Genomic DNA, 24,408 nt, shown 5'->3' on the forward strand with positions numbered 1-24,408 from the left:
CCATGTGTTGGCCCGACAGGTGAAGCCGCTGCTTGTGATCTTGTGTCAGAGTGACAGTTTGCATCTTGGCTACTCTGCTTCCAGCCCAGCTTCCTGCTAATGAAGTGGGATACAAACCTAGGTACCTGGCATCACAGGTAGCATCTTAGCCACGACACCAAGTGCCTGCCCCCGGGTGACCATCCTCACCATGTTTTAGCTGAGTGTTAACTGTGTTAGTTTCTTGAGTTTTCTGAGTCTTTATTTCCTGTTCTCTACATTTGGGAGTCTTGTCTTTCATAGTTTAGTATTGTATCAATAATTTGGAAATATAGAGTTCTGACCCATAAAACATTGAGGGCACAGAAATATGAATGGCCTGTGGAAATGTTTCCTTTACTGTTTGGGGCTGCATCCTTTGGCCTTACTTCCTGTGCCATGTGGAGTCACCAACGGATAACTTCAGTGGTTCGGTTCTTTTAGGAGGCCTCACTACTTTGATCATGTTCCATCATCGAATCAGGAGAAGGCATGGCTGGAGAACAATGACTAGTTGGTTGATTATTTTCACCTGTTTGGCTTCTATGTGTAGTTGAGAGGCTTGAAAGTGGTGAGGAACAAACATCCTGTAGTTTTGCTAGTTTTCCACTATACCCACTCAACCCAAATCTATTAGAAATCGTTAAAAAAAAAGCAAAGTTATGCCTGCAGCTTTTCTACCTTGTTAAATGTAGTCATAAGGCCAGAGTACAATTAGCAGCATGCTAGTGTCTCTGGAAATCCACATGTCAGCTGATCAGACACCGCGACTACAGGTAGAGAACATAGAGAGGCCGGAGAAATGATGGCTAGTGATGTGCAGTGAACAGATTGCTGGCAAGTGAGCTTGGGCTCCTAAGCCCTAGTGTGCTGTGCCCTTACCGTGCTGGAGACGCATGCTGGGCTCAAGCTAAACACACATCTTGCTCATATTACATCTTATCCAAGTAAGATTTTCCATTACTACAGTACAGGAGACATTAGGGCCCAGTGATGGCTAAAACCCTGCAGGACTGGTTGAGTATAGAGTCAGAAAGCCATCAGTGCATGATTTCAAAGGACAGTTGCATTCTTCTCTTCCTGTCCAGTCACAGCCTCCTGTTTTCACTCTCCACATCTACTTGATAATCAAATCCTGTTGATGCTGCTGCCGAGTCTGCCTTTTATTCCTTTTGCTACATAATTGATTGTGTTCCAAACCATCTCTTTCTTAGGCGACTATGGTAGCCTGCTCTGGTGTTCCTACTTCTGGGCCTTAACCCTACTAAGTGGTCCATATGTGCAGAATACCTCTAGGGATGCTTTTCAAAAATCTGTCGGGCCTGGTGTGGTAGCCTAATGGCTAAAGTCCTTGCCTTGCACGTGCCAGGACCCCATATGGACAGCGGTTCTAATCCTGGCCCCGCTGCCCATCCAGCTCCCTGCTTGTGGCCTGCAAAAGCACTCGAGGACGGCCCAAAGTCTTGGGACCCTGCACCTGTGTTGGAGACCCGGAAGAGCTCCTGGCTCCTGGCTTTGGATTAGCTCAGCTCCAGCCATTGTGGCCACTTCAGGAACGAACCAGCAGACAGAAGATCTTCCTCTCTGTCTCTGCTCCTCTCTGTGTATCTGACTTTCCAATAAAAATAAATAAATCTTAAAAAAAAAATCTGTGTACTTTACCTGTGCTTAGAACCCTGATTTTCTTTCATGTGGCTTTCAAGGGTATTTATAGTTCTTTCCAACTCTGCTTTTTGCTTTTTTCTACTAAGAGCTGTCTGTTACAGTCTCTCTTCTGGAAATGCTACATCTTGCTGTGGTTTTGCACATACCTCTTCTTCTGACTGAATGTACCTGTTCAGCCTTTAATTCCCAGTGTAATAAATATTGCTTTGGGACTGGCATAGTAGCATGGCAAGCTAGTCCTCCATCTGTGGTGCTGGTGTTCCATATAGGCACAGTTCAAGCCCCAACTGCTCCACTTCCTATCCAGCTCCTTGCTAATGGCCTAGGAAAGCAGCAGAGGATGAGTAAAGTCTTTGGATCCATGTGCTCACATGGGAGAACCAGAGGAGACTCCTGGCTCCAAGGGCACTGCTCCAGAGGTTTTGATATTTCAGCAGTTCTGAATTGCTGCCAATCTTGCCATTACAAGCACAATGAATGCTCTCCAGAATCCACTGGCTGACAGAGTCTCCTTTTGCCCAGATTTTCATTGTGAACTCATGACTGGGGTAATGATGGATTTGTTCTGTCCTCTGTCCTCTGTTGTGGTACCAGGTGTACTCTGCAGGTTCAGATGGGCTGCCATATCCTCCATGTGCACCTTGATATGTTGTCCACTGCTCCGTCTGAGTCTCTGAGGAGGCCTCAGCTTTGATACATGCCCTCCATGGTCACAACATGGAACCTGTACTTCTCTTCATGGCTGGGGTTCTGAGATCAGCAGTTCAGTTGGAGGGATCCTCAAAGAAACTTCATCTGAGGTGATCCCAGACCTCATTCTTGTATGTGCATGCCAGTACAGGGTCCGGAACAGTCTGTTGCCCCAATCAGCTATGTATATGCTGATGGTTGCAATTGCTGGGTTGGTTCTGTTTCCAGCCCTGTCTTCCACACGAACCAATGGGTGTTGCAGTCCAGCCTGATTCTGCCCAACACATACTCGGCCCTCATGCAAACCAGTGGGAGCTGCAGCCTAGTCTGCTATCTGCAATGACCCCCACCAGGCCTGCCCCTGCCCTGATTCCTGTGTTTGCCAATATGTGCAGCAGACTAGTACAGTCTGTCCCACATCCCATTCACCTCTCATACATGTCAATGGACATTGAAGTGTAGTTTGGGGAGTGAATCAGCAGATGAAAGACTTCTGTATGTGCCTTTCCATCTCTTTGTAACTGTGACAAAGCATACCTCCTTTGAAGCCTTTCATCACCCTCAGCATGACCATGATGGTGTGCAGTGTTGTGTCTTAACATAAACATATGGACATCTTGGGGACAATATAGAAGACATGGACTACTTGTTTATCAGACATGTTCAAGGCAGTGTATGTAGAATTTTGTGCCCAGCTAGGCTTATGGTCTAGTCAAGAACTTAAATTACTGCATAATATTACTGTGCAAAATGGGTAAGTATGGTAAGAGAAGCTTTAATATATACACATGGTTAAGTTACAGGTTGAGAAAACTGGAAAGAACCATTTGTAATTGGATTTCCATTGATTGTGTTAAAATATGTGCTACATATGGCATTAAGTACATTGACTGTATATAACCGTCACCATTATCTACAGCCAAAATTTCCTTCCCCAATGAAAATTTTGTGATCAGCTCCTGGGTAGCTGCTATTTCTCTTTCTCTGGATGTGTCTCTTGTAGGTGGAATCGAGCAATATTGTCCTTTTGTATCACTTACTTCACTAAGCATGTTTTCAGGATCCATACATGTTGTGGTATATGTCAAAATTTCATACCTTTTGTGTGTATATATTCCATTTATCCATTTATCTCTTGATAGACACTTGTTTTTACGTTTCAGCCACTGTGGATAATGTTTTCTGAACCTTGGTAGAATGTGGAATTGTTGGGCCATAGGACAGTTCTGTTTAACCTGTTAGGAAACCACCAAACTTTTTTTCCACAGTTGCTGCACTGCTTTATATTTCTTGTAGTGATGCTTAAGGGTTCTCCTTTTCCTACATTTTTCCCCACCATTTATTTTCCTTTTTATTTTACGCTAAAGCCATCCTTGTTGGGCTGACATGGTGGCTCAACTGGCTGATTTCCAGCTTGAATGTACCGGATCCCATGTGGGCACTGGTTTCCTATATGGTGTCCTAGCTGCTACACTTCCCATCCAGCTCCCTGCTTGTTGACTGGAAAAGCAGCAGAGAAAGACTTGGGACCATACACCCACATGGAGACCCAGGGAAGGCTCCTGGCTTCAGATCAGCTCAGCTTCGGCTTTGTTGCAGCCATGTGGGGAATGACCTACCAAGTGGAAAATCTTTGTCTCCTTTCTGTAAATCTGCCTTTCTTATAAAAATAAATAAATATTATTAAAAAAATCATTCTTGTAGGAATGAACAGAATTAAAAATCTGATTTTGCTTACACTTCAGGCAATTATCTTACTAATTCGTTCAACACTTTTATGACCATCATTGACCCGTAATAAATGAAATAATTTTGTTTTCTTGTGTTCCACGACAGAAAATAAAAGCTTTCCCCAAACTTTAATACGCTAATGCTTGTTATCCATGGCTTAAGTCCTTTCTTTAAGACTTGAAAATATGTGGGCTGAAGCCTCTACCTGGTGCACCAGCATCTCTATGGGCACCAGTTCAAGTCTTGACTGTTCTACTTCCAGTCCATCTCCCTGTTAATGTGTCTGGAAAAGCAGCAAAAGGTGATCCATGTGCTTGGGCCCTTGCAACCACATGGAAGATCTGAGAGAAACTTCTGACTCCTGGGTTCTACCTGTCCCAGCTCTAACTGTTGCAGCCATTTGAGAAATGAGCCAGAGGATGGAAGATCTCTGTCACTCTGTGTGTGTGTGTCTCTCCTTCTCCCTCTTGTAATTCTGCCTCCCAAATAAAAATAAAAATAGATGAATCTTGGCGGAGGGTGAAAATAAAAACCGAGAATTAGCCCAAATTTTACCTCCTAGAATGTGGCCTGAGATTGTCCTTGTGGTCTGGAGAGTTGAGCTGCTGCATGTGACACTGGCCTGCTTTTTCAGAGTGCTGATTTGAGTCCTGGCTGCTCTACTCCTGATTCAGCTTCCTGCTAATGTACCTGTGAAGGCAGTGAAAGATGGTTTAAGTGCTTAGGCCCTGCCACCCATATGGAAGACAAGGATAGATACAGCTCCTGGCTTCAGTTTGATTCAAGCCTGGCTGTTGTGGCCATCTGGGAAGTGAGTAATGGCAATGGGAGAATTCCCGTTACTGTGAGTGGGAGATCTCTTTCTCTTTCTTTCTCTCCTTCCCACCACCCCGTTTTGCTGCCTATCAAATATTTTAAAATATCCTATTCCTCCATCAGAGTCTTACAGAACAGTAGAAATGAAAGTCATTTTATGTTTAACCTTTTTATTTCTTAGAATTACTTGGTTCTTACCCTGTAAGTGACAGGAAGTCTGAGACTTGAGGCCCCTTGCAAGGACAGAGTAAATAGGCAAGAGTCAGGCTTTCTCAGGCAAGTATGTATGCGCACCCGCTCAGCTCCCCAGGAGCTTTCCTGAAGTTTCTTAAATGTGTGCACCTCAGTGCTACAGGAGGTCATGTGGCAGGAAATATCCTATGGTGTGACTCTGCTGATGCATGCTGAGCCTTGCACCGGGTCTGCCCTCAAGTTGCTCACAGTCTAATGCTCTGTGTTTGGTGGGAGGAGGGGCTCAGCCTGTAAACAGATCATTAAAATAGTGCGGTAAGTGTTCCCAGTGGATATATTAAAACCTATGTGAAGAAAAAAGTAACAAGCTTTATTGAAAGCTTAAAGGTGTTACCTTTTTAACCTTCATCATAATATGTAAAGTGGAATATTAGTGTCCTCATCTTACAGAAAAGGCATCTCTTCCCTTTTTTTGTGACTTCCATTGAATTCTTCACAGTGATGTGAAGACTTCCATCATTTCCCAGATGCCAAAGGCAGCGTTCTAGAACTCAGTCTCAGCCTCCCCCAGGGGTCCTTGATACGTGGTCTGCTGCCACCCTGCACACTGGCAGGAAGAGAAGCGGGCAGCAGAGCAACTGCGCCTGGAAGTAAGCATCACAAATGTTGATTTAACTACCGCTTACCTGCCCCTAAAGTTATCCTTTTAAAAAGTGTTTGTTTTCAGGCCTGGCAGGATAGTCCATTGGCTAAATTATTTGCCTTGCACATGCTGGGATCCCACATGGGCACTGGTCCATATTCCAGCTGCTCCACTTCCCATCCAGCTCCATCTCGCAGCCTGGGAAAGCTATGTAGGACGGCCCAAAGCCTTGGGACCCCGCACCTGTGTGAGAGACCACGAGGGGGATCCTGGCTTCAGATTGGCTCCTCTCTGACCATTGTGGCCTTTTGGGGATTGTCTCTGCTTCTCTCTGTAAATCTGACTTTCCACTAAAAAAAAGAATAAATAAATCTTTTTTTAAAATGTTTGTTTTCATCTACATGAAGGGTAGAGATTAAAATCTGCCATCTGCTGATTCACTCCCTAAATGACTATAATAGGGAGACCTGGATGGGTCAGCCTGAAGCCAGGAGCCTAGAACTCTGTCCACATTTCTTCTGTCGGTGAGGGTAATCTTGTGCTGATTTCAGGAAGCTGCATCAGAAGCAGAGTGACTGACCAACATGAAAGACTTGGAAGAAACTTCTGACTCCTGGCTTCAGACTTGTCCAGCTACAGGCATTGCAGCCATTTGGTAGTGAACCAGCAGATGGAAGATTTCTCTCCCTCTCTCTGTCTGCCTCTTCCACTCTCGCTCTCTCTATAACTCTACCTTTCAAATAAATAAATAAATCTTTTATTTAAAAAAAAAGAGATGGGCCCAGCGCGATAGCATAGTGACTAAAGTCCTCACCTTGAACATGCCAGGATCCCATATGGGCGCTGGTTCTAATCCCGGAGGCCCTGCTTCCCATCCAGCTCCCTGCTTGTGGCCTGGAAAGCAGTCAATGACGGCCCAAAGCCTTGAGACTCTGCACTCGCGTGGGAGACCCAGAAGAGCTCCTGGCTCCTGGCTTCAGATTGGCTCAGCTCCAGCTGTTGTGCTCACTTGGGGAGTGAACCATCGAACGGAAGATATTTCTCTCTGTCTCTGCTCTTCTCTGTATATCTGCCTTTCCAGTAAAAATAAATGAATCTTTAAAAATATATATTAAAAAAAGAGAGAGAGAGAGAATTAGCATTGTGATACAAGATGCAGGATTCCCAAGTGGTAGTTTAACCCACTGCAGCACAATGTCCACCTCTAAGGTTAACTATCATTTGAGATTTTTTTTTTTATTGGAAAGTCAGATTTATAGGGAGAAGGAGATACAGAGAGAAAGATCAGTCTGTCTGCAGGTTCACTCCCCAAGTGACCGCAACAGCCGGAGCCGAACCAGTCTGAAGCCTGGAGCCTGGAGAGTCTTCCAAGTCTCCTACGTGGGTTCAGGGTCCCAAGGCTTTGGGCCGTCCTACATAGCTTTCCCAGGCCACAAGCAGGGAGCTGGATGGGAAGTGGAGCAACTGGGATACGAACCAGCGTTCATGTGGGATCCTGGCACTTACAGGAGGAGGATTAGCCAATTGATCCATTGGATCAGCCTCCCCAAAATCCCCCTTCTCCTGATACCCATTGTAATTCATGTATTCTGACGATTTCTTACCATAGGTAGCAACTTATCTCTCTGCCTTCTTTTAACTTTAACTTCCTGATCATCAATTATTGAACTTTCCAACCAACTTTTTCTGTTCTCCCTGTCCCACCATATTTATTCCTGTCTCCCCCTAGCCCACCCTATCAGTTTTCCTAGAAATGGGGGTAGCTAATGTAGTTATGTCTGATGTATTGTTGTTGGGCACTGAAGAGCCATGCGGGGGCTGGTCTCTCTAGTCACCACTGAAATTGGAGTCCCTGAATTGTGTTTCCTTAAGACTGTATTCGTACTTTTTAGCTCTACCTCTACGGATAACCTGAAGTGTGGGGGCTCTAGAGAAACAGCCATGGTTTTGTGGTGGTGGTGGTGGTTCCAACATGGATAAGCATTGGAGTGTTGTAGTGCTCTGTTCTAATCTTGATTTCACTGTTTTCTAACTGTGTAATAACTTTCCACACATCAGTTTCCTTTGTTCACAATGGCGCCTATCTCATGGAGTCACTGGGAAGGATCAAGGAAACTCATATAAATAAAGCTCTCAGCAGTTCTTAGCATTTAGTAAACAGTGGATTATGGGAATTGTTTCTGAACTTGGATCACTTTCATGGCACCTGTACGCTGGAGAGAGGGGAGGCTTTGTAGTAACTTGAGCCGGATCTTAGAGGACAAGAAATTAGCATCTCCTCTGTGAGTGGATAAAGAAATGAAGAAAAGAGAAGGGTTCCCAGTAGCATTATGGCTAAGAAATGTGAGAACAGAACCTAGTTGTGGCAGTTGCAAAAGTTTACCCTAACTAAAGAGTGACATGAAAGCAGGGAGACCAGAGGAGATAAAGCAAGAACGGTGACCAAGAACAGAATGTGAAGAATCTTGTGGCGTTCATGAAGGAGTTAAACCTTGATCTCCCTCCAGTCCTATATCCAGGTAGTCTCTGTTAAGCAGTCACATAAACGTTTTTAAGAGCAGCAATGTGAAAAGGGGTAAAGAGGAAGGCGAATCGGCCTCAAATGAACTAGCATTTCTTTAAAGTTAATGTTACTCCTCAACAATACCACCTTAATTAAACATGTGCCCTGCAGGATTCCTGATTGCCTCGCTTGTGTTCCCTGTTGGTTGTCTCATTCATTAATCCACTGATTAGTGACCCTGAACTCTTGCATCCCTGTTTTTTTGTGTTCTTTTTTAATATACTGTGCCGTTCCCCTGGGACATAAACTCCAGGACCTGTCCCTGGCCTGCTCATGTTTGTTTTCTTTGCCCCTTGTGCCTGCCTCTGCTATAACATTTGTAGTATGTGTTAAGTAATCCTTAAGGTAACATTTTTATTATGTCATAAAAAGTGCATGGCAAATATATTATAACTCATGGACTTTGTTTAAAAATGAACGGATAATTTATTGAGTGTGTTACATGAGCCTTCCTCCCCTCCCCACTTGAGCTCAGACTTGCTGCTCATTTAGCAGAGTCTCCTATTGAGCGCTCCCACCCTGTGACATGCTGGGAAAGCAGACATGTGGTTGGCTAGAGATGACATCATAGTTTATGTACTCAATAAAAATTTAATTAAGTCATTACAGGAATTGCAGTCATCATTTAACCCTCTGATTTCTTCTGTTTAGTTTATTATTAAACATTCAGTAATACCAGTGACCAAATCCTGATGCTTATAAAATATCTGCATGAATTTTAATGGTTTAAATAAATGGGAAAATATGAGTAACTGATATAAAAGGAACCTTTTCCTTGCGGTGGTGCTGCATGTATGGCGTTATATAAAAGCAAAGCATCATGGAAAGGATGAGTTTTGCAGGAGAAAAGCCTGGCACTGTCTGGGAGAGGATGCTCTTCTGCCGGTTGCATCCGTGTGTTCATGAACACGATGCTCCACATAGAACAATCCAGGAGGCAGTGGCAGGATAGGGAACCTGCACATTGACAAACCAAAGCTTATGCCAGAGAGTAAAATCCATCAGGCTTTCACCAGAGAACAGCCCCCAGCTCCCCTTGGCTGCTAGGGTGGCTAGAAGCACCCAGCAGGATGAATCCAGTCATTCAGGAAGCTGCCTGTCACTCACCCTCACCTGTTGCCTTCAGATCATGTGTCTGCACTGATCAGGCTTCTGTGCGCTGCCAGGAAGGGCCCTTTTCATGAGCCAGTCCAGGCAGGGTGATGGTGTCTGAAAACCATTCCTGGCTGTGGTAGCTTGCCATGTCTCGGCTAGAGGGGAAAGGGACAGGCAGCTAGAGGTTCTTGGAGTTAGAAATGTCAGAACCAGGGGGTAGCTGAGCCTTGCTAGTAAGGAGCTCTGTTTCTGCTTCTTGCTTTCTGAGCGATAGCCAGTCAGGACGCAGGTGCCTCCCGAGAAAAGTGCTTGTGTGCCCACATATTAGGTGCCATGCTGAAGAGGTTTGCAAACTGATCCAGAAATGCCCTGCAGATGGTAAACTAGGGAAAGTAGCAGGCTAGGAATCAGGTTGTAATCCTGGCGCTGGCTTTGACCATAACGTGATGTGTCACCTTGGACAAGTATCTTACTCCTTTTGACTTTCAGTTCACCGTTGCCTTAAGTGTGTTGAAATAGGTGATCTCTGGGGCCTTCTGAGCTGTCAAAGTTAATGAGTTGGGTGCAGCCATCTCTGCTGAGCAGGTTCATTAGATACCATTTTGTGGCTTGGGCTTTTCTTGCACAGTTAATAAAACAATTATAGGAGTGGGGGGAGCCCTGCATTAGGTATCCAGAGGTTTTGATGACAGTAGCATCACCACATGTCAGAAGGAATGCACTCTAGCTCTGAGTTCTTTCTTCTTTTCTGTAAGATTTCTTTTTTCCTTCTCTGTTTCCTTCTTTCTTTTCTTTTTAAGGCAGAATTACAGAGAGAAAGAGATTTCTTCTCTCTACTGGTTCATTCCTTAAATGGCCATAATGACTAGGGCTGGGCCACGCCAAAGCCAGAAGCCCAGAGCTCCCACATGGTTATTAGGGCCCAGATGCTTGGACCATCCTGTACTGCTTTCCCAGGCACATTAGCAGGGAGCTGGGTTGGAAGTAGAACAGCCGGGACTCGGACTGGCATCTACATGGGATACCTGCGTCACAGGTGGAAATTTAACCCATTATGCCACAGCACTGGCCCCTGGCTTATTTAATTCTTCCTTTCAATCAGCCCATTCTGGGAAAAAATAGAGTAGAAGTTTGGAGCAATATATATTTCTGAAATTTCAGAAACTTGGAAGGTAGGCAGATGCAACAACAATAATCAGCAAGGCCAATTAGTATCATTGGGTAGAACCTTCTATGCGCGATACTCAGACTCAAGAATTGGGTGTGCCAAGATTAATCATAGTTCCTTGCTAGTGGATGTTCCTTGTGTAGCTTGCATGCTAGTGAGAGAGATTGTACCACATTGTGTTACTGGCATGTGGGATGTGGGGTGTGGGGGAACATGCACAGAGAGTAACAATAGATGGATGGTCCTCAAGGCCTGGAGTGAAGGTGGCTGGGGGAGGGCATGGTGTGCACTCCCAGCTACATCCATTCTCACATTTTCCAGCCCTGAGCTTCACAATTCTGTCTTCATTTTTGAAAATTGTCCATGACCATAAAGTATTGGAGCTAGTTTTAGTTTTATATAAACAAACCTGAAGGTATTAGTCATATTTCCTTGCATTTGCAGAGTACTCTGCAGTTTACCAAGGCTTTCAGCACAAGTTGTTAAATTAATGAATGAATACATACTAACTCACTTGCTCTTCGATCAGCTCTGGGTCTAGAGTGTTTAAAAGACAGGGAAATGGACTCGGATGGGTTGACTTGCTCTAGATCACATCCTATATATATAGCAGAACTATGGCCCTGAACTCAGGTTTTCTGATTCTAAATCCAGATCCTTTCAACTCATTCTGTCCTTCTTCAGGGACCTATTGTAAACAGTCCTTGATTTGTGAATCAAGATCAAGTTATTTCCTGGAGGTGGGAACCTGTTGGAGCCAAAGGAGCATGGGCTTTTGGATTCAGACCAACATGGATGCCAATCACAGCTTTCTCTCTAGTTTGCTCTTAGACCCAAGGCGGTTACTTCACCTGTCTTGAGTCTGTCTGTTGGTGACAGTAATGCATCTGTCCACATGAGTTCCAGTAATTAACAGAGGGAGTAATATCCATGAGGTGCTCAGGAGATGGAGAAAGGGTGGCTGTGGTCGTAATCAAGGTCATTAAATACAAATATTATTCTCCATATAAAGAGTCAGATGACTTTAAGTGATTTCAAAGACTGTCAAGTTGAATACTGAGTCCTCACTCTAAGTTACACATTACATGGGACTTGCTGCTGGGACCCCAGAAAACCGTAAAGCAGAGGCTCAGCCCTCAGTTGTGTTACTGTCTGGGTGGAGACAGCGAGTGGCGTGCGCTTCGGCTTGGAAGGTCTCCCCGTCCTTCTCTGAAAGGAGTGCTCCCAGGGTCCTGTGTCACTGGCACTGAATCTCTGAATCCATCTCCCAGCATGAACTCTTCCACTCCAGAGCTACTTACCTTCTCTCCCCTCTTCTCCACAGCTTCGGGGACTCCTTTCTCCTAAGTAGCTCATGGATCTCACCTCCCTTTCTCTTTCCTCCTCACAACTTCTTTCCTTTTGGCCTTTTGCCACAACAAACTCTTTTGAGTGACTCTTAAGACTTCTTTTTTTTTTTTTTTTAACCTGATCTCAACAAACATTTTCAGTGTTCTACCTGTTCCTGCGTGTTCACCCTCCCTGGACCTACCCATACATTTTCTTTCTGGTTCTCGAACTTTTGTACACCTTATTCCCTCTTTCTAGAATGCTGCTGACCCCCCTCAGTATCTCCTGTAACTTTCTCCTTCCTTCAAGCTCTGCTTAGACATCAACTCCTAGGGAATTCTTCCCTGGCTCCCGCAAGCAGAGGTCATTTGCACTGCAAATAGTTTATCAATCAGCGCATTTGGAATAGGGCTCAAGGCAACATATTGTAGTGTAATTATTTTATAAAGTGTATGTTTATATTCAGTATGTTCTCAATGGTGGTATGTGCCCCAAGAAACTGTGTCTTATATCTGTCTATTTAGTGTTCATGGCATCCTTCTAGCATAGAACCAGACATAGTTGGTGCTTGGTTCATTAAACTATTTTGTGTCATTTGTAATCAGGACTTAAAAGAAGGAGAACCCTGACAGAAGAGGGAATCAGCAATGCACAAGCACCTTGTTGGGGACTCTGTTTCTTATTCTACTCAGAGTCTGATACTCAGAGCCAAAAATCATGCTTTTGTGGGGTTTTCCTTTATTTTATACATTATTCTTACCATTTTCTTCTATAGGTTAACCCCTATATCCTGAAGAAGAACATGATCCTGATGACAAATAATTTTTATGCAGCAATCTTGGGATATGATGAGGTAAGATCATTTGTCAAGTCTCAGACCAAGCAATGCCCCCAACAAAAGCTAATTATTATTATTATTACTAAGGTAGTTATTCCAAAGTCTCCTTTTACATTTGTACCTATTTTTTTTTTTTTTAAAGAATCAGATTTGGTTAGGAGGGGTTAGAGACAGAAAGAAAATGAGCTCCTCCATCTGCTGGTTTATTCCCCAGATGCCCATGATAACTGTGTTGGGAGCTGGGAACTCAGTCCAGGCTTCCGACAGTTGTGGAGGGACCCAGTTACCTGAGCCGATACCTGTTGCCTTCCCAGGATATGCATTAACAGGAAACTGGAAAGGGGTGTGGGGCTGGAACTCAAACCAAGCTAGGATTCAGGCCAAATACCTGCCCCTCCCCATTGCCATCAAAAGCTTTTGATGAGACCTTCTGAGGGAGGCTTCCAGGACCCCCCATCACTACCTTCCATTTGAGTTAGTATTAACTTCTCCCTCTTTGACCAAACACCTGGGTTAAATGTTCCCAGCAGTTCACCTAGTGTTTGAGAACCAGCACTACCTAGTGTAGTTACATCAGTCAACTAACCAGCCTTTATTGAGTCCTTGCTTGGTACTTGATGGAGGGATATAGATAAATCAGACACAGTCTTCTAGAAAAATCACATGCCTTCACTTAAGCAATATCATTCATTTTTAAGGTTCGTGAAACTGGATATAAGAGGCTGAAACAGAAATGGAGGGGCATTTCCTCTCCAACCAAGTCCGTGGCCTAAAAGAAAGCTTTCTCAAAAGTGTATGTGGTGTCCTTCCACATGTTATCTGTACTTAGAGAAAAACACCTAGGTATTTTTCTTTATGAAAATGGGAGTTTTGTGATACACACTATTTTTCTAAAGTGCTTTTTTCGTTTTTCAAAGGTTTTTTTGTTTTTGTTTTTTAATCAAAATGGAAAATGACAGAAAGAGATCCTGCATGTGCTGGTTTACTCCCCAAATGGGTGCAATGGTCAGGGCAGGACAAGGCCAAAACCAGGAGCCCAGAACTTCACCTAGGTTTTCATGTGAATGACAAGGACCTAAACACTCAAGCTTATCGTGTGCTGCTTTCCTAAGCAAATCAGCAGAGAGCTGGATCAGAAGCAGACAAGGCAGGATTCAAACCCATGCTCTGATGTAGGATATTAATGTTGCTAGGTGTAAGTTATTGGCCCTGTAATGGTATTTCCATTGAGCCATTGATCTTGAGTGTCCTTCCATATCTAAACATTCAAATTTGTGTTTGTCTATTTGTAAGATGATGTATTTATTTAAGGGAGAGAGAGAGAGAGAGAGAGATCTTTCATCTGCTCGTTCACTTCCTAGATGACTGCAATGGCCAGGACTGGACCAGGTAGAAGCCAGGAGCTTCATTCAGGTCTCCTAGGTGGTGACAAAAGTTCAGATACTTGGGCCATTACTAGGGAGCTGGATTGGAGGTGGAGCAGCTGGGACACAGATCTACCCATTTTGGATGTTGGCATCGCACATGGCAGTTTTACCTACTATTGTACCACAACTCTGGCTCCAGCTCTTTCAAAAAAAAAAAAAAAAGATGTATTTATTTTTGTTGGAAAGTCAGATATAAAGAGAGAAGGAGAGATAGAGTCACATTAGTCACACTTGATGTGTTCCGTGACTGTCGGTTGGCAGTGCCCTGTGTTGGCTGTGCAGGTAGAGGGCATTTCCACCATGACAGAAGGTTCTTGTTGGCAGTGCTGTTCCACAGCAGCCCTTTCCTACAGTCTTGTTTGGTCTGCTCCTTCCATGGACACAGCGATGTCAAGTCAGTTGTCATTGAGTGAGACTCTACCATAATGCCCAGGACGTTCTCCCAGCTTGCTCTCAGCCAGTTTATACCTCTGCGTCTCCATTTCCTGAGGGCTGCTTTCTCTCTGTGTGCTTTCTGAGCAAAAGCAGGTAGGAACCCTCCTGGACTGTGAGAAACTTGCTATGCAGTGTAGCCTTGGGCTCCTGAAACTGTTTCTCCTTCTCTGCTTCCTTAATATAAAATTGGCACTTTTTCATTTGGACTTCCTAGCATTGATTTTTTGTTGTTGTTGCCATTTTTGTAGCACTGCCTCTCTGTGCCAGGTGCAGTGTTCTGAGTAGAACTGGTCAGACACCCTCTCCAACCCTATCAGTAGATGCTGGTCTAGCTCTAATACCAATCAACCGGGTAACCCATAAGCCTCAGTGTCCATGGTTTTGACATGGGGATAGTAACGACTGCCCTGCTGGGTACACGGTCATTAGGAATGGGTGCATAAAGGGACCTGATGGACAGAGCAGATAGGTCGCCATCCCTGTTAAGGAGCCTGCCTCTTGGTTCTCTTCCAACTGCCCAGGAGCTCCTGATGACTGAGTCACCCCTGCTGGGCCATCTCATCTGCCTAGAGCAGCTAGCTATGGCTCCCAGCTCTTCCTGTCCCGGACTCTGTTCATTCCCCAAGTCCCTAAGCCGCCTGTTCTGTCCCCATTCTTGTTCTACCTGTGTAGCTAACACGTGTAGGTTGCAACCAGCAGCACTCCAGCATGTGCCCAGGGCGGTGCAGACCTAAGCAGACTGTTGTGTTAGCAGAAAATTTGGAGAATTGGTGATGTGCCTGAACTTGTCTTTGACTTCTAATACCATCTGCCAGAAGATGGCTTTCCTGACTCAGCCATCAGGCCAGGACTCTCTTGAGCTGTGGAATTTGTAGGCGTGTTTAGCAGAGGATGTTCAGAGCAGGTGGAATGTTTTCCACCAAACTCCACAGAGACATGGCCTTGCCCAGCAGCAGGTCTAGAGCCAGACTGCACATAGCACAGTGCCCTAGAGACCAGCCCACAGTCTAACAGTGGGTACAGGGTCCTAAGTCTTTGAGCAGTATTTACCACTTACAGAGCTTTTGATGGCCATTATTAGTACTCCTCACTGGAGTATCAGGGTTCATATCATTATGCTGATTTGTTAATACATGAGACACTAGAGCTCACAGAAGTGCTGATGGCCTTCCTGGAGCCATACAGTCATCAGGGGATAGAGCTGACAGAAGTTGGCATTTAGACTCAGGTGGACTGGCTCCTGAATTCTGCTGTTTGAACAGTATCCACAGCTGCCTAACACACATGCTTTTCTTGTCTTTGATTCAACATGTTACCTTTAACAAAAAACCTTCACATTGTCCTGCTTTTGTAAGTTAAGGATACTATAGGCAGAGAAGGTATTTTAATGAGAAAGCTGAGACCCAGCTCTGGTGAATTGCCGCCAACACTGAGCTGGGCAGCAGCAGATCAAAGCCTTGATCTGATCCCTGGCCTCCAGGTTCTACACACTGCCTTGGCCCCAGGACAGGGCCACTCCTCCACCTTTACCTTGTCACTGTCAATTCTGGGAACAAGGATCGTCTCCTCGCCCCTCTTTAGAGGTCCAGGTTAGAAAGCAGCCCAGCCTGGGGCTGAGGATCTAAGGAACCTCTTTTATATTCGATCTTCCCTGTGCAAGCAGAATTAACTCATAGCACACATACTGAATAGTATATTCCTCAGCCTTGGAAGAGGCCAGGCCAGCCATGGCCAGCCTGGAGTTGGGTAACTGAAGAAGCAGATACCTGCTTTTTTTTTCTTCTTAAGATTTCTGCCCTTGCATAAAACATAAAGGCACAGTCCTGAGCCGGCACCTGGCAGAGGAAGCTAAGCCTCTGCCTGTGGCACCAGCATCCCACATGGGCACCGATTTGAGTCCTGGCTGCTCCCACTTCTTATTCAGCTCCATGTCAATGGCCTGAGAAAGCAGTGGAGGAAGGGCCAAGGGTCTCCACTTAGGAGACCCAGCAAAAGCTCTGGACTCCCAGCTTTGGACCAGCCCAGCTTTGGCTGTTGTAGCCATTTGGAGAGTGAAGCATCACATGGAGGATCTGTTTCTCTTTTCTCTCTAACTTTGCCTTTCAAATTAAAACAAGAAAACAGCACAATCCAGACCCACCCACATGTGTCCTGTATGTGTCCTACGGAAGACAGTGGGAGCACGATCACTCCAGTTTTTCTCCCTGGCCTCTCAAGTGTGCAGTAGAGGGAGGTGTTCCCGGGAAGGTCAGTCAGACACGGGTCCCAGCTGTGCATCACCTTCCTCTGGATCTCACATTCTTGCCATGTGCATCAGATGAAGGGGCTGAGCCACATGTTCTTGTCAGAGCCTTCCCGGCTCTCTGGCATAGCTCCTCCTTTTTTGTTGCACGGTGTTTGTGATGTCTTCCTGAGCCAGCTCCCCAGTGGCCAGCTTGTTCACAGGAGACAAGTCCTTGTGCTCTGTGTTCCAGGGGATCCTTTCAGACGACCATGGGCTGGCAGCTGCTCTCTGGAGAACCTTCTTCAACCAGAAGTGTGAAGATCCTCGGCAGCTTGAACTGCTGGTGGAGTATGTGAGGAAACAGGTGAGCAGGTCCTCCCAGAGATCTGTGGATGCTAGACGATCAGGATCATGGGAGGCTGAGGGGACTCTGACCACATCACCTCAGTAGCGGGCATCTGCTGCATGTCCAGCTACGAACTAAGCCGGGGGACAGGGAATGGGGGCGAACGAGAGAGGAACAGTTGATGAATACCCATCCTGCTTTCAGAACCTTGCAGCTACTCATTCTCTGCACATTTTCTTGTGTGCTGCATGCCAGGTTCCATGCTAAGATGCTGGGCCCACAGAGTCCTGGATGCTGGTTAGAGCAGCAGACAGCCACTGTGACTGGGTTCACTGCCTGTGTCTGATTCCTCATGGGCCTGGGCTCCAGGAAGTGTTCCACAGACACCCTGCAGCCTCTTTGCACTGGCTGTTCTCCACGGCTGTGCACAGTCCCCCGCTCACCCCTGTGGATCCCCAGGGCTCCCCAACATCTGAGCTGTAGGAGGTTTCCCAGCAGGGACTGCTTACCTACCCAGCTTTCTTGCAACTTTGGGCAGTGAACTCCTTGCTCTTACTGCTCCCAGAGAACTCATACTTCATAGCTGAGTGGGCCAAGTGACAGGGACAGGAGAGCCTTCCCAGGATCTCCGGTGAGTCAGCTGCACAGCTGGCCTGGGACCCCAAGTTGGGTGATTCATGTGGCCACCTGAGGCCTCAGCTGCTCCAGACAGCTCAGCAGCTTGGCTGTCCCGTGAGTCACCTTTGCTTCCTGGGCATAAGTAGGAAGGGCCTCACCCCATAGTTATTCCCTTGTTCACCTGTGGCCATGGCCTTCTAATCTCCAGGGTCAGGAAAGGGAAAGCCAGACCCTAGCTCCTCAGGAGAAGACAGGGCCCATTGGACTGGCCAATTGGTTATGGGAAAAACCACATCTTGGGGCTCTTGAGGCCTAGGTGGTGGAGGACTCCAGAAGCCAGGATGCTTGTTTGACTGTTCTTCAAATATGCCAGAGCCAGGGGAGAGAGCAGCATGGCAGAAGGGCCCCACCCTCAGAGAGTTCTGAGCCCAGCACAGTTGCCTGGACTCAACCTCGGACGGAAGTAGCAGTTGGCAAGGCACATGCTGTGTCTTCTGAGAACCCCAGCCAGCTTTTCCATCTGCCAAGGTGGGCTCATGCCAGGGCACCTGTGCACTTTGTGACAGGGCACAGCTGGGACCTCTGTGAAGACCCTAAAGGAAAGGGCTACCACCCTGGTGTCCCCATAAGGAGCCCCCTGTCACCCCAGTGAAAGTTGGACAATGGGAAAGCAGAGATTGGGGCTCTTAGGAACCCAGAAGCTCTGTTGGGGACCCAGTTCTGTCATCAAACCTTTGAGCACTGGCTGTGCCAGTTACTTGCTGGATAAGTAGAGATTAATAAGGCCCAATCATGTGCCTTGAGGACTCATTATTTGGTGAGGACAGTGAGGCACCCAAGCCGCCCTGGAGTGAGTGGGTCTGTGGTGGCATCTGTGTGGCCCCAGCGCTGTGGAAGGCAGGGCAGGGACAGGCTTGTTGGGACCCAGCACGCTAGGGAAGTGGCCCCTGAGCTGACTGAAGTCTGGCAGCAGCATGTGCTGCTTGGTGTGTCCAGTGGGCCAAGATCCAGTCAAAGAATGTTGAGATTTTTAATCCAGGAGATGGGCAACATTGTGGTGTAGAGGATGAAATGGAGTAGTTGGAGGGAAGTGTAGGTTTTGAAGAAGATGACAATGCAGTTAAGCTTCCTTTCTGGGTCGATAGCAGGGCATGTGAACATCTAGACCTGAGGTGTGTGTGAGAGGCCAGTATGAAGTTCCAGGGCCAGCAGCTTGAATTGTTGGAAGAGGGTGTGGCCCAAAATCCAAAAGACAGTTCCCTCCCTGCTCCCCCAGATGGGAGGAGCTCATCTGTTAAACCTGCTGTCAGCTTGTGCTCAGATCACTTCTCACCCTGGGTTTTGCCTCTCTGCATGGAGGTGTTTCTCATCCCACTGCTTGCCCCACCCAGAAGTCCCCCACAGGCGCCTTTATCTCCTGAGACCCAGCCCTGCATTCACTCCCTGGCCTCCCTTTCCCTTCCGCAACAAGTGGTCCTGCCCTAAGGTTCCCAGCCCGAGCATCCAGCATTGCCGGGGACAGTGACACCCTGGAGGCCCAAGGTGGAAGGCAGCCCAGAGTGGACCCAATTTCTACTCCTGGTGTCAGAACAGCTGTGGGTTTGGGAGCAGGAGGACACAGGACTTGTGGGCTGTGTTATGGAGTGAACACTGGGACTGCAGCCAAGAGTGGTCAGGGAGCAGCAGGGCGGCCTGGGATCATAGCTGTCTTCATGACCAATCAAGGGCAGCATGGTGCTGGGGCACTGACAAGCTCTGGGGTCAGTGGGGACACACAAACCAGGACCGAGTCCAAGTGAGAAGCACTGAACATGTGCTGTACCCTATCTCTGCATGAGCCGCTAGTGATAGGGGCTCCTGTCCCCTCTGCCAGCCTGGGGAGTGGCCTCTTTGAGCAGCACTGCCAGGAGGGCAGGCTCAGGATTCTTTAGTAGCAGCATTGATGGAAATAGACAGGACATCTTCTGCAAGTCACAAGCCCTGACTTCCTGTCTTGCCAGAGCTCTCCAGGGAGGGCCTGGGGGCTATGGTGTGTGTGGCAGACAGTGCCCTAAAACCTCCCAGTGAGTTTCCCTGAAACTTGCCTCTCCAAATCTTAATCAGATAATCTGGGAGATAAGAAGTCCTCCTGTCCCCTCCTGCCTCTCTCTGCTTACGCCACATCACATTTGTGCTTCACATTTGTGCTGTCGCTGTCCCTGCCCTTCCCTCACAGATGCAGTACCTGGACTCCATGAATGGGGAGGATCTGCTGCTAACAGGAGAGGTGAGCTGGCGCCCTCTAGTGGAGAAGAATCCTCAGAGCATCCTGAAGCCCCCTTCCCCTACCTACAACGACGAGGGTCTTTGACACGCTGCCCCCTCCAGTCGTTTAGCCAGCTGGCTTTGAGGAGCTGCCAGAAGAGAAGTGCCTGTTTGTCCCAGGACCTGCATAGAGAGGCCTGAACTGACCTATGTACAGCCCCTGTCGCATACCTGTCCCCATTTCAGTTGAGTTTTCTCTCGTGCTCAGGAGTCTGTTCTGGTAGGATAAAGTGCTGGGAGAATGCCTTGCTTTTCCTCAGGAGAAGCTCCAGGAAAGAGCTCTCCAAGTTCCTCTAGCAGCCGCATGTGATTGACAATGCTTCCCAAAAGCTGAGGAAAGGATGGGTAGATTCAAAGGGGGACACCCCGCTGAGGGCCTGCCATGGCCTAGGAGCAGTTGGTAACACAGTCAACTCGAATTGGGCAGCGAGCCTCTGTCCACTGGCTCTGGGCCACCAGGCGGAGTTGGCCATGAAAAGAAGCAGAGCCTTATCTCTGCCAGGCTCTTTTTTATGTCTTTTAGAAACTTCTCAGATGGTAAATGCAGCACGCTAACCCTGTCCAGCTCAAGGGGAGAGGTCAGGCGCGCCAGCCTCTAGGACGCAGGAGGCCTCTGAGGGCCGCAGGGCTTGTCCCATCCCACGTCATTTGCAGGAGGCCTCCAGAACAAAGGTCCCTTTGTCATCCCCACGAACTGGGTAAAGAGCGTGCCACCTTCCCTGTCAGGGCCTCCCCTCCTGGGAGAAGCAATCCTTGGTCCTGGCTGACTTGTGTCCCCTCCCAACTCCTGGCACATGTGCTGCAGGGCCAGGATGGTCCAGTGCTTGTGCGCCAGTCCCCTCCTCCCTCCCTCTGGAGTGAGGGTCACATCTTGGGGGACTTTCTTACACTGAAGAAAGGGGCGGGGAACCGTATTGCCCCTCCTTCCCCCGTCCAACTTCCTTCATTTAACTTGCTATAAAATGAGTCATATAAAGAAATTCTATATGGGTGAGGTATGTCCCACTTCTGTGAAAACATTACAAATCATCCCGCCTTCTCTGAGTTTATTTAAGAAGCTTTTGTTGCACGCGGAGCCCTAGAGTGAAGCCCCTGTGTGTGTGAGATAATAACACCTTGTAACTCATTACAGCTGGGCACTATTTACAGAAACCAGAGCTGAGCCAGGCAGGAATTTGCTGATTAATTTATTTTTAATGGAGTGAAGTATACCATGCACCAAAATAAACTTTACTGTGTGTACCTAACTGCTCCTGGAATGGATGGAAAAATTAATGGAACAGATTTTGGCTCCCAACTCTACACATTAATTCATATATAAAAGTTATTTGAGCATTAACCCATTTGCTGCCCAGGGCAGCTCCCTAGCCACAGATTCCAGCCCACAGCCCCCGCCATCCCCCCCACACGCCAAGTCCAACTCCCTGGCTTGCAGGGGAATCCTGGAACCTTGGATGTGGATGTGACTAACAGTCATCAGGTCCGATCCTGGACCAGAGCCTTATGCCCCTTCTTATTTGGCCCCCAGGAGTGGGGACCCTTGGTGTATTGCTTCAGCTACACACAGGTGACCCACACATGCAAGCCCGTCTGCATCGTTGCATCCTCCTCAAACACGGTAACTCTGTGTTTGAGGTAACTCTGTGTTTGTAACTCTGAGTTACACGGTAGCTCTGTGTGGTGGAGAGCCACATTGGGTCTGCAGTGTCTGTGGTGTCCCACAGCCCCACCCCCTGCCCCCAGGTGTCAGCATCTTCCACTGACTCTGCTAGGCTCTCCCCATCAAGATACAGTCCATGTCCCTTAAACACTGCCAGGCTCTTAGTGGGCTCTCCCACCTTCGTTTCCACCTGCTGTTCGGAGGCCGAGCTCCTTGAGTTTACTTGGACAGACTCTGTCTCCTGTGCTTGCAGCCTGCGTCCGTCCTTTTCTGCCGCTGGCTCCTCTCCATCCCAGGCCCGCGCACATCGTGCTGCTCCCAGGGCCCGCGAGGGAGTACAGCCATTCTATGGGATGTGTGTGTGTGTGCTGCTGGTCACCCGTGTTTTTCCAGTGCTCAGCACAAGTGCTGGGCTGATCTACATCAGTGTGGCCTTTGATAAGTGGAGCAACCAATGAATGACTCAATCTCCTGTCATCAGCAACAGCCCAACAACCAGAAAAGCCCCTTTCTGGGCTCTCCTCCCTCTGCCCTACAGTTCAGCAGATGCTGACAGTGGTGCTTAGATGTAAGTACTGTTCCGTGTGTGTGTGTGTGTGTGTGTGTGTGTGTGTATAAAAATCTATGCATTTGCTGATTTCTTTTTTTGTTTTATCTTTTTTTTTTTAAATGATTACATGGTTGATCAGGTTGGGAAGGATCGAGGTTTGGGGAAAATTGGGTGAATTTGTTGCTTCCAGATTTGCTGTTTCTTGTTGTTCCTGGGGTAAGAGGAGAAACAAAGGGGAAATCCACTCAGGACTTTCTACACATCCCAGTACCCAGGGTTGAGGAACTGCCACCTCCTATCAACCCGGAGCCTCAATGTGTACATATTCTGAGGGTTCTGTCCAGGTAGTTTGGACAATTCTAAAATGCTGCCAATTTCACTGATCCAAGGATGATGTCACCCTCCCAATGTCCATTGGCTCCAGTCACCGAAATTTTTTGCTGTCATCATTTGTTTAGGGTAGTTGTCCAGTTAGTTCTGTTTTCTGGTACAGCACCAAATGTGCTGCCTTATTCTCCTTTTACAACAGGGCCTGTGTCCACTGCTCTGCCTTTTTGTTTTATTGAATAGGGCATGTTCATGTTCTTGCAGGAGTACTTTTCCTTTGACTCTAGTACAGAAATCAAGCCTGGAAGCTCATTCCATAAGCAAGTGTTTTTCAAAGGAAGGGTGTGAATTCTTGTCCTCAGGGAGATTGCCCTTGAAGACAATTCTGTCATTTATTGGTGCTCTTTGTACTTCCAGAAAGGGCTAGAACAAAGGGACATAGTTATAATAATAAGACCATAAAATTATTAAAGTTTAAAAGATGTAAGTATTGGGAGGGAAGACAGTGAAAATGATGATGTAAGAAAACCTAGGCTGCTAATAATCAACTTTTGTTTTTTGGATAATATATACAATAGTTTTAAAATATTTATTTTTATTTGAAAAGCAGACTTTATAGAAAGAAAAGGAGATATATCGAAGGACTTCCATCCGCTAGTTCACTCCCTGAATGCTGCGATGGCCAGAGCTAAACCAGAAGGTTCTTGCAGGTCTCTCACATAGGTGCAGGTTTCCAAAGCTTTGGACCATCCTCTGCTGTTTCTCTGGGACACAAGCAGGGAGCTGAATGAGAAGTGGAGCAGCTGGGACACAAACCAGTGCAGCACATGGGATGCTGCACCACTGCACCGGCCCCGTAATGTATGAAATATTTTAAATGCATTGGTCTCATGACAGTTTTGTAAAATAAGAGTTCATTGCCCATTTTATTTTTATTTGCACAGTAGTTTCTGTTATCCCTTTACCACATGTGAGGGAACGAAGGCCCATAGGGGCTAAGAAGGTACCCAGGATGAGAAAGAGCAAAGATTTCTGCAACCTTGCCCTTTCTCCACACCACACTGCCACCTTGAGGTCAGCAGGGCTTTCTGCAGCTGCATGTAAAACCTTGTCCTGAGCTTCCTGGCAGCCAGACACTTAGGACACATGTACAATGTCAATACTGTGTGAGCGGTTGTAGGGAATCATGACAAGAAAACTGTTGGGGCTGACAAGATGGCGCAACTGACTAATCATCTGCCCGCAAGCATCCCACATATGCACTGGTTCTGTCCCAGTTCCACACCCCATCCAGCTCCCTGTCTGTGGCCTGGGAAAGCAGTCGAGGATGGCCCAAAGCCTTGGGACACTGCACCCGTGTGGGAGACCCAAAAAGAAACTCCTGGCTTATGGCTTCAGATCAGCTCAGGTCTGGCCATTGTGGCCATTTGGGGAGTGAACCTACAGACAGATATTTCTATCTCCATCTCTCCTATCTGTATATTTGCCTTTCCACTAAAAATCTTAAAAGAAGAAGTCTGTGTGTTTCTATATAGATCATTTTTCTTCCTAACAGTTTTGAACTGTGGTTGGCTGAACCCTTGGATGCAGAGGGCCACTAGAGGAAACACACAGAGGTTAGCATCATGGTACAGTGGGTCAAACTGCCATTTGGGACACCTGCAACCCATATCTGAGTACCCGATTCCAAGTCCTGGCTACTCTGCTTCCAGTTTGCGTTCCTGCCGCTCTCATGGCCAACCCAGCTGGAGCTCCTGGCTCCCGGCTTT

The 24,408-nt window shown here is 47.0% G+C and overlaps 1 protein-coding gene across 2 annotated transcripts in view; it reads left to right on the top strand.

The window, feature by feature from the left end:
- The window catches only part of LOC101530110 (ubiquinol-cytochrome-c reductase complex assembly factor 1), a 93,145-nt gene extending 71,796 nt beyond the window's left edge, over window positions 1-21,349 (top strand). For both annotated transcript variants that reach the window (XM_004585758.3, XM_058679337.1), the window contains exons 8-10: window positions 12,686-12,763; window positions 17,085-17,198; window positions 20,014-21,349. In XM_004585758.3, the coding sequence (XP_004585815.2) occupies window positions 12,686-12,763; window positions 17,085-17,198; window positions 20,014-20,148 (327 nt within the window). In that variant the 3' untranslated portion in view covers window positions 20,149-21,349. The remainder of the gene's footprint in view (window positions 1-12,685; window positions 12,764-17,084; window positions 17,199-20,013) is intronic.
- Window positions 21,350-24,408: the final 3,059 nt, after the last annotated feature.

The sequence above is a fragment of the Ochotona princeps genome, chromosome 22 (assembly GCF_030435755.1).
Source record: "Ochotona princeps isolate mOchPri1 chromosome 22, mOchPri1.hap1, whole genome shotgun sequence".
Classification (NCBI taxonomy): domain Eukaryota; kingdom Metazoa; phylum Chordata; class Mammalia; order Lagomorpha; family Ochotonidae; genus Ochotona; species Ochotona princeps.